Raw genomic sequence first — 11676 nt, 5'->3', positions numbered from 1 at the left:
CCCCCCCCCCCCCCCCGTATGTACGCCACTGTACATACCTACGGGTTATAGTATAATCAGTGTTTGGAAGGAACGAGTTCCAAAAGGAACGGATTCCTGGAACGAATTCCTTTTTATAAAAAAAAGAACGAGAAAATGAACTAGTTCTTTTTTTTAAGGAAAAAATAACAAAATTATTCGTTCTTTTCTAGTTCCAATAATTTACACAGATAAGTTGATAAGTATGTAAAAATTGAAATTAAGATGTATTTTTTTAATGTGTATAATGTATATTCCTAATTAGTGATTGTTATCGAGTATCGACGTTAAGACAATCGACATATGTTAGCCAAAACTTTAATTTTGAAGAAAGTCTCAAAATATATAATTCTATATTGCATAAACATATAAAATATTTACCTACTTGTAGTTATAAATAAAAAATAAAAATTAAAGAAGTATGCATAATACGAAAAAAAAACATTTATGATTAAATAAGAATTTTTATTTTATTTGGAACTAAAAAAGGAACTCGTTATATTTTCCAAAGGAACGAATTCATTTATTTTTTTAATGAACAAGGAACAGAACGAATTCCTTTTTATAAGGAACTTGCCAAACACTGAGTATAATAATATTATATTGCATTACTTCATATTATTTTATATAATATTTATTATTATTATTATGTCGTTATATACTTATATGAATCGCGTTCAGCCGCCCGGCGTCACCGTGACGGGATGGGTTCAACTGTTGCGCCAGGGCTTATGTTTATCGCGATTGCGACGGCGGGCGGTCACGTGCGTTTCGCCAGTAGCTGCTGGAGGCCGAGAACGCGCCGAAATTTCGCCATTTCTAGTGGCGACTGGCGACTGGCAACTAGCGGTGGAAACTGACGAGATGTTCACGCTCGCCTCTCGGTTTAGTTTCAAAAAAAAAAAAACAATATAATATATTCATGTTACCTCTCTCCAGTCTCCCGTTTTTACATTTCCCATTTTCCCACTCGTCGCACTCATTACGCGCTCACACATATATAATATAATATTATAATAAAACGATTATGCATTTTAGCATTTATTCATATAATATATTATAAATATATTATATTATATTCGTATATGTGCGAGAGCGTATATTATAATATGGATGTGCTGCACGTGTATCGCGTTGTGCCGTTGTCGTTGTGTACGAACGCAGACTTACCGACGGGAGCAACGCATACAACTAAAATACGAGAGCCGAGAGGTTGCACAATATAATAATAATAATATTATTTCGTTTATATCGTATGTTGGTTTCACGTCAACATTCCCGTCGCAGCCGCCGGCATTCCGAGCATTCCTCGACATACATATACGTATTATAACACGAGGCGGAGCTCGCGCCGCAACAACACATTTTAATTTATAATATATATATTATATTATATACGAACGTCCGGACGACGACGATCCGAACGACCGAACGAGCCCATCGGCCGTCCGAGCGCATAATAATAATAATAATAATAATAAATAATAATCGTAATAACGTGGCCGTGGTGCACACTATAGGTAGATATTTTATTGGAAGTACACTTGTATAGGTACTTTCATATAATATGATATTATTACTATTATAATCATAATGAGATCAATACACATATTGTGATAATATTACACCCAAACTTAAATACTATAGAGCGTCAGTAGTGTCACAGTGAGTTGTATCTGCCAGGGACGTATCTATAGTTCCATTATTATAAGTTTTCAGTTTTAAGGTTTAGGACTTTGTGTATATAATATGTTCGGACGGTTGGTAGATGGCTGTTACTGCAGGTCTGGCGTCTGCAGGTGAATGCAACGCCCAGATGGGCTAGATGAGATCGAGAAAAATAATTACGTTTTCGGGTAGCACCTAATATGCTGTAACGCGTACACCCTACGCTTCTACGGCCCTACCTATCTACTCTGTAAAAATTACTAGGTTTTATTTATATTTTTTTACCACCCTGTCTCCTAATTTTGAGTGGTTATATAAAGATTGTTTACCGTTTTGGCGTTTCAGTTTTAAAGAAAAAAAGGGTGTGCGTCTCCTGGTCAAACAATTTTCCTGTTCGAGGTCCGGGACTTGGAGGCGACACGGTCACACCGACGCTGCGGGTACGTGCACGCTGCACGGGGCAACACACACACGCACGTCGCACACGCACTCACACCTACTCGGCCGCCGTAGAACGTACGCCGACACCGCCGTGTGATATTATTGTTGTTGGATTTTTTTTTTCTATAATAATAAAATACGAATTTATTAATATATTACGATAAAGAAAATACCGAAAAAGGTCGTGACGTGAGAAATGGACAGAAAAAAATGAAAGAAGATTTATTTACGATCGTCTCGTGTATTTGTGTTAATTAACCGTGCAGTTATTTTTCGACTAGTTTTAATTATCTCCCGGTGGTGGGGGGGACATCGGAATGTTGTAGCAATATGGCGGCGGCCATGATAATGGCACACTCGACAACGTAGACTCTTTGTTTTCGTTTCTCCATAATATTGTTTTATATTTTTCACCGCGTCCGCGCCCGCTAACTCGATGCCCGACGGTCGCCTTTGCGCGCGTCCGCTGTGTGCTTCGTTCCGTGGAAACGCCGATTCACATTCGTTCTAAATGTGCGAAAAGTGTCGCGAGTTCTGCATCCATCGTCCAAAGGCTGCGTTGGTGGTTACGTGCACTGAACACGGACACCGGACACCCTCCGAAGACTGGATAACGATGCGCCGCCGGTCCTGAGGTCAGTACCCAAATGATAATCTGTATCTAGGTCCCAATTTCAAATACCCATACATGATGGCCGGGTGCCCTGCTATGGTAATATTTCCTATTCCTATTTTATCTTGAGTCCTGTAGTCCCAATCGACATCTCAAAAGTTATTTGGTAATTGGTGCGTACCTACCACGTATAATTAGTTGTCAGGCACTCATCTGATTGACATAATTTATGTTGTATATAACCGTTGACAAACACATGTATTAATGGTAAACGTTTGAAGACATTGATGATCATTGATAATCAATTGACAAGCATCTGACCATTGGACAAAATTTCTGGATGTTCTTATACATTGTTTGAGAAGGATATAAAATATTGTTTGTTGATTATGTCTTTCTTATAAATTATAAAATATTGTGTGGTTATTTTATGCTCAAATTAATTTGTTTTTATATGAACATTAAGGTCTTTGTTTATTTATTGAATCTATCTATATATACCTACCTATATATATTATTTACTCAACTGGATTTATCCATGCAATGACAAAGTTTATAATGTAATGAGGAAAAGGTACCACCTGAGACTTAGTGATGTTTATAAATTAATGAATTACCTAGGTACCTAACTTGTAAGTGTAATAAAAATTACAATGAACACGATCAACATTATTCAGTTTAACATTATTTTCGAGATTATTTTAGTGATATTCCTCGTGATATTCTAAAATGTATTTATCTGAAATGGTAACCGTTGATTTTGAATTTGAAATTTAATATTTTAATAAACTACCTATATTTTTATTAACTATATTGTTGTATAGGTTAGGTAGGTCCCTGCTATATTTATTATAATTATAAAAGGGGAATATTTCTTAAGCCAAAGACAAAATATTCAAAAAATTGAGAGAAAGAAACTTGAGTAACATAGCTCCTGCAAAAGGTGTTAGTCGTTGTCATAACTTATTTGTTCATTGTACAAATTTATGTTGTTGTTATCATAAAAAGGAATTATTCATGTCATAATTATATACATTTAAGTTTTTAAATTCAGTCATATCACTACATAATATTATTATATTTAAATTTTAAATAACTTGTTTTTTATCTGCTTATATTTATATAATTTGTTGAAACTAATCCAAATGTCACTTAAAACCTCGTTCAAAACTAAATGGTCATTGAGGTATTTGGTAATTAATAATTGGTTTGTTATAAGTATGTGATTTTAGGTACCTTATCTACTTATTTATTTTTACCTTTGGGTGTAGGAGGGACCTATGTCACATATTAGGTATTGCCATAATTATTGTATACCATACAGTGTAAAATCACTGTTATATTATACCTATTTAGTGGAATAATCCTTAATATTTATTATTTATAGGTACCACTAAAATGTCAATATTTTAATTCGTTTGTTTTAAGTAATACTGCATATTACCTAATTGTGTTCATAAAATATTTAAATTACATTTTTGTTACAAAGGATTTTATATAATTTTAAATTATATTTATTTCTTTATTTCTTACAAATTATAAAATTAATAAAATAACAGGTAAAGTCGAGGGTAAAGTAAACAGTAAATTAATTAACGTCCTGCCCACATACTTACCTACTATTATGGTATGGTATATTTCATATTATTATGTAAATGCAATGTTACATATTATCGAGCATATTATATTAACAATATCATTATTATTAGGTGTATCATATATTTTCATTGAGTTATTCTACTATTTAAATAGTATATAAAATAAAAATCTGAATTTAATATACCAATAAATAAATAGTTGAGTACCCATATATTTTTCAATTTTTATATAATATATCAGGGGTGGCCAGTCATTATATAACCTTTTTTTTTTTTCACATCTTGGTTCTTACCTACTTTAATTTACGTCTAAGTTATGTTAAGATGCGAGCCGCAAAATTCTATGACGCGAGCCGCGGTTTGGCCACCCCAGTAATATATACTACCTAGACATGTTACATAGTATGATATAGAATTTAAATTTTATATGAGTACAATATTTTTTTTTTTTTTTTAACTTGTACTCCCATATACAAGCTTTCCAGTCTATATGTCTTAGACAAATAACTGGAGCCCCATGGTATATGACCAACGACGCATTACATAAATATCTCCAAATCCCAACAGTCAACGAAATAGCAACTCGTCATTACAAAAAGTTTCACTCCAAACTGCACTCGAACCAAAACCCTTTAATTTCCCACATGTCCTCTATAACCATCCCCAACAATCCTCCGAGGAGGTTAAAAAGAAAATGGGCAAGAGACGCCCTTGCCTAACGGTCTCCATATTATATGAACCCATCAAATTAAATAGGAGGTACTGTTGATGGACGGTTTTCCCCCCTCAAGACATTCAAGTCATTTTAATATTACCTATGTTATCAAATTTACTTATTGTACAAATTGTATAGATTGTAAATATGTTTTAATAAATAATAAAAAAAAAAAACTTATACTTAGGTACATCAAACAAAATATTCTGTAAACATAATAAATATAATTAATTTTTTAAAACAACTATTGAGAAATAGTAAATAATATATGTTTGTCTATGTATTCACCTATTTTACTTAAATACATTATTATAGACTTACTTTTAAGAGTATTAACTCTTAAAAAACTTATTTATGGTTTTAATTATGGACTTAGTTATGGATTAGTAGGCCAGGTACTTATTATGTCTTAAGATACTTAAATAATTATTGTATTCATTTTCCAGTGATTTGAACATAATATTCATGGGTTGGTGACTTGTGTTTCTGAGGCTTTTAGATTATAAAATTAGAAATCAATAATTGGTATAACGCAAAGTAGATACAGACATTTACAATTAGTGACGTGTTGAACATCAAAATATTTATTTTTTTACGATTTTTTTATTTTTACTTTTATTGGAACAATTTAAATATTGTACCTACCTAAGTAACTATTTATTTTTAATCAAAAGTTAGCTTATTTTACAGTCATAAATTAATTTTATGAAAAATAATATTTTAGAAAAAGACATTTGAAAATTGCACTATTTAAAACTTAAGCACTTATACAATTTGTTTCTATATTTCAGGTGTTTATTTTCATCTACGAAGATCTGGATATTTTACTTTTAATTAAGTAACTACAGTTGCTTGTATCGACCATGTGATTGCTTTATTTAGTTGATCCATATACCATCACATGTTGTGTTCAAAATTGCAATGTGTGTGAGTGCGTAGTCTGTGTGTCCTCGGCCCCCAGTTAGTCATGGGCCGCCCGAGGAAGCCGTCGCCAGCATGAACTCTGCGGCGCCTGCATCGGGCAAACCATCTACCCGATCATCATCTTCGGGCTACCACCAAAAGGCTTTAGCAGAGATCCGCAACTCACTATTGCCCTTTGCAAATATTGGTGGCTGCGACAGCAGCGCTGCCAGCTGCGTGTCAAGTATTTCAAGTGCTTCAGGATCAGCCACATCTGGTATTGGGTCTGTATCTGGTCTTAGTTCTCTTTCAAACAACTGTGTCGATAAAGAGATTAACGCATTACGGCAGACAATTTCTCAATTAATCGCAATGGGGTATACCGAAGTAAGAATTATTTGTATTACTAATTTAATACTTAAGATATTTTATTTAAAATAGAAATTAAGACTATTAATTCATAACATAAACTATAACTATTATAGTATGATGTATTAAATCTGCACAGTTTATTTAATTTAATTAAAAAGACAAATATTTGAATAATGTATAGATGTATATTATTTATATTATTGCATATCTATATTAAATCATTTTAGTGAGTCCTTAAATAATAATTTTTATTTTGGAACATGATTGCCGAATAGTTTGATATTGCTGATCATAATTATTGAAATATTGAATCTTATATTAATATGAGGCTCAAACTTTTTTGCATTTTTGCTCTACAGATATTTTAAAATTGCATAAAAATGAATTTAAAAAAATATAAATTTGTTAATCAGTTGTTTTTTACGAGATTTCAACATTTTTATCATTTTTATTTCTTAAACTTTTCTTTTAAAATATCAAAAATAAATATTTTTGAAAAATTAAAATCCATTAGATACTATGTTTAAAATATATTTTAGTCTTTGAGGTAGTCTCATTATGTCTCCTTTCTCTCCAAGTTAATCCATCTAACAATCCATTAATAAAACGCCTATCTTCTTTTACAATCCCTGATAACCCCCAGATACGTCTTACTTGATCCTAGCCTAGAGATCTCCTAATTTAATCTGTCTACTGAGTGCCCTCTCTTATCTGTCAGTCTCACTATGTAAATATCTTAAATCAAAATTACTTATTGTACAGATGCTGTATAGATTGTAATTAAATACTGAAAATCAACCTTTTAAAATTTTTTTACATTAATTAAAATTTGTTAGAAGTTTTATTAGGTTTAAAAAAAAAAATCCTCAAAAATCAATATTACCTATTAAGTAATAGGTTTTTTTAAGTACCTATAATAGAAATGATAAAATGAAAGGCATTTTTTTTGTTTAGTATTCTTTCATTACTTGTGTTGAAAAACATAGATAAATAGACAATTTATATCTACAAAACTAATCTATGCTATTTTGATTTCCAATAGGATCCAAATCGACGACTGGAATTTGCTGGCCGGTTTTATTTATGTACCGAGTTTATTTATGATAAATAGACAGTGATGTTTTTGTCGGCCAGTCAGTTTAGGCATGGTTTTTGAATGTCGACCACACTTGGTAGAACATGATAATCGGCCGGCCAAATCCGGTGGTCTGTATGGACCCATAATGTTATATCCATAAACAAAACCCTTTAAGAGAATGCTACACCCGCATATTTTGTATGTTATCTGTTTGAGAACATTAGGGTTTTTTTCATTTAATTATTAAAATGTATTGGTTAGTGATATCAAAAAAATAAAAAAATTACGACAGATAACGTTCTTACCTATGCTATGTGAAATTTTGGTGATTCTACTATAAATACAGAAGTACTTTAGTTCTGGGCAAAACAGTTTTTATTATGTTGTACATTTGTAAGATGGAGACAACACATGTGGGTGTAGCATTCTCTTAATACCTTTTTGTATATTCAAAATTATAGGTACTAGGTATATGCATATATTATTATTATAACTTATCAAATGCCTTTTTTATAGCCAAGTTTTCAACTTTGAACTTGGTTTATTACATAACTCCACAAATTTTAACTAACAAACCCTTGCTATAACTTAAATATTCTTTAAAGCTTAAATCCCCATTTTGTAACAATTAAATCTTGATTAAAAATATGGGAAATGATTAACAATAAACAACCTTAGTTGTAAAAAATATTTTATTTTTCAGAAAATATAAGATAGATACATGCGTAGCGCGACAGTTCTTTCTGAGCCGCGGCTCTGTTGATATTTGGGGTTGGTGGTAGATTTGTAAAATTTATTGCTACAAAATTATAAACTTGAGAGTTAATATATCAGGACATTTTGGTAAACATTTTTTGTGAATGGGTAGGTGGGTGGGTGGATGGATAAAATATATTTGGCTCCTTCAATTAAAATTGTTCACCACGCTACTGATTCTAACAGATTTTTATTATCTGATCTAAACTAATAAACATGATGAATAAAATTTAAAAAAAAAAAACTAAGCTTTAAAATGCTATTAAATACTAAAAGATGGTTAAGTTACCTAATCAGTTTTTCACAAGGATTAAAAAAAAATTAGCATTAGGTATAAAATATTAGAACTTTGTGTAGGCAAAGCTTGATTTATAGAAACAAGGTCCAGACCAAACTTATTTGCAGAGGAGGGGGGGGGGGCTAACCGACTTCACGGTATACATTTTTATTAAATTAAGTCCACAGATATATTTTAAATCAACCTAGCCCTAAAACTTTTTTCGAATACCATGTTTATAAATAAATACATCATCCACATTTGTATCATTTTGTATCATGTAAATATGTGTATAATATCGTTAATAGTATTGTAAGAAGCTATTTTGTATACTAAAAAAAATATGAACATTCTCTTATAGTTCATAACTAGAGAGTGGATCTTTAGGTTTTTACATATTTTTATTGGCTTTATGCAGCTTTACGAGGATGAAAAATGTGGACTATTTATCCATCATAGAGTTTGTAGGAAAAAATTTATTTTGCATATTTCAGCATATTTTGGACATCATAGAATATTTAGCCAATTTGTTATATTTTAGAATATATTCAACCATTGTTCATAAAAAAGCATACTTTATTAATTTCTCGAATCTAGAAATATAATTTTAGATTCTGAGCGGAGCGAAGAAGCTATTGTTTTTACAATGGTGTTAATTTTTTTTTATTTATATTTTTATATCCTGTATACAAAATTTCTTCCAGAAGGAGTGTTTCGATTTCAACATATAGTACCTTATCTTTTAGCAAATTGGATCAAGATGGTACTTTAGAGAGGTCATTTTTCGATTTTCTCAAAAGTTATTTAATGCCACGGGAAAAATCACCGAAAAATTACGAAAAAACGCTAAAAATGGGATTTTAATTTCTAACGCTTTGTTTATCACCATAGAAACGAATAAAAAATTATAATATTTTAATATTAATTCAACTTACATGATAAAATATCCAGACTGACAAACCGTCTCCGCTCAGAATCGTTTTTCTTATACAATGATATTATATCATTGAATTCAAATCTAATACAACCATTATACATTGACCCACTTGTAATCTACTGTACAGCGGAGCGACATCCACTTACCTGCTTTTATTATATTTATATTCCTATGTATTCTTATTCCTGCTATCCATTTTTTCCATTTAAATAATTTATCTTTTACCAAAGAATGGTGCATACAAGTTGTTCATTGTTTTTATTTAACTATTTTGTTTTTTATGAATAATTTTATTATATTTATATTCTTATTAATAAACTGTTTTAATTTTTTATATTTAAATAATAATTTACCTGTTACCAAAGGAATGGCCCATAACAGTTATTTATTGTTTTCATTGAACTATTTAAGAAATAAAAATCATGTTATCTGCATATTTACAAGTTAAAAGAATATTTAGAGATTATTTTAGGGTTTTTTTAGAGAATATTAGCATCATATTTTAAGGTTTTAAGAACCTAAAAATTCGCTTTTTACTCATAACAAATCATAAGTAATGTACAGCTAATCAAAAATTATTAAAAGTTAAGTTTAATTGCCAAAAACAAAATGTATCATCAAGTAAAATAATTTAAAATAATTATGTTCATTTTAAAGTTATCATAATTTTTACTAAAAATGTTCATTCTACCTATATCTAACATTTTGTTTTTGTTAACACTGTTATACTGACTTGTTTTTGTTATTCTTTTGGAAAAATCTTCAATTGAATTCTTTGAATTACCTAATATTACTGAGTTATACTATTTTCAATAGTCATTTATAATGTATCGTCCAATCTTTTTAGTGTTATCTTTCCAAAGCATGTTCTCTTATCCTTTTTGTAGCAATAAAATGTCTTTCACTTGTACAATCATATTATATAGGTACCCAAGTTATAAGTATATTTGAGTTTGAACTTCAGGGTGAGATATGTATGATAAATGTTAATTTAGAACAAATATTGTAATTATATACTTGGATTAAAATACTCTATAGTAAGTTCCGGGCTGGTAAAACTGATTGTAAAAAAAAGGTTACGTTAGTTTTTGAATTAATAGTGAGAGGGAGCAGCAACACAAAAATCTGTTTGGATTAAATGTTTAAATCTTGAGTGCGTTGTTGTGATAATATCACAATTATGTATTAGTTATTAGTTTTCACTTTTTTAATCTCATTTTAATTTTTAAGTTAGGTAATAGTAAGTTTTAAATTGCAAAATTTTGCATCAGAACTTCCTTTAAAATGAAAATATAAAAAAACTTACATAATGCCCTAGCAAATATTCTTACCTTCAATATTAGGTCAATCACTCTGATATTAAAAATAACACGGGTTAAATGGATGGTATGTTTTGGTATGATATGTGTTTATACTGAGACAATTCATGTGGATATCACGTCATTATAACTGATCAAAGAAACTATCCAATATTCTGAAAATAAATGTAAACTCTACAATTCCTTATTATTTTAATATCTAATAATTGATGATTTATGAAACAAACTACCATAAAAAAAAAATCATAAAAAGGAGGAAATTGGGTATATGTTAGGTGTCAAATTTACCCCTAAGTAAACCAATGCAATTTATGTGTTAGATTTAAATTCGATGATAAATCATTACATACAAAAAAATTATTCTGAGCAAAGTCTTAACAGCTTACATTACTAAGTATATTTCGTGATATGTTTTTTGAGATATATTTTACTATTAGTATTATGGTAGGACAATATTACTGTTGATAGGGTTGTAGGGTTGATTTAATTATATCTGAAAACAGCATTTATTAACATAAATATATTTTGGCTGGGCTATAAATTTTTTTCTGCCTAATTTTCATAACACTTATAATTTTATAAAATGTATTATTGTTACCATAGTGACCCTCTCCTGAAAACATATTTATGATCCATAGTTTTTCCTTGCTGACAAAATACATCAAGTAGCATGCATGTTACATATTTTATTAGTAATACTTAATTATTATAATAGTAACTATATTGGACCTGGTGTGGCTCGGTGGTTGTGCTCAGTCACTAACGTGTTCTAAGGCTGGGCAAATTAAGAGAATGTCAGCGAACTATTCGTTTTCTCTCTCTGGCCCACGCGCAACATAGACAAAACGCATTTACGCAAAATCATTTTTTCTATGCGTTTAAGTAATCTTAGAGTAAGGTCACCTATTACAAAAAACGATAGAGAATAATATTTTTGAGGGAATGACTTGTCTATTTTATATTTTAATATTATTTTACCTC

General features: G+C 30.3%; 1 protein-coding gene across 1 annotated transcript in view; it reads left to right on the top strand.

Annotated features, from left to right (window-relative positions):
- The first annotated feature begins 1925 nt into the window (after positions 1-1925).
- The window catches only part of LOC100161589 (serine/threonine-protein kinase Warts), an 18755-nt gene continuing 9004 nt past the window's right edge, over positions 1926-11676 (top strand). The window contains exons 1-2 of the mRNA XM_001946288.5: positions 1926-2762; positions 5845-6343. Coding sequence (XP_001946323.1) covers positions 6050-6343 — 294 coding nt within the window. The 5' untranslated portion in view covers positions 1926-2762; positions 5845-6049. The remainder of the gene's footprint in view (positions 2763-5844; positions 6344-11676) is intronic.

The sequence above is a fragment of the Acyrthosiphon pisum genome, chromosome A2, assembly GCF_005508785.2.
Source record: "Acyrthosiphon pisum isolate AL4f chromosome A2, pea_aphid_22Mar2018_4r6ur, whole genome shotgun sequence".
NCBI classification, from domain to species: Eukaryota; Metazoa; Arthropoda; class Insecta; order Hemiptera; family Aphididae; genus Acyrthosiphon; species Acyrthosiphon pisum.
Note: the sequence above shows the minus strand (reverse complement) of the source record. Positions and strands in the feature narration are given on the sequence as shown.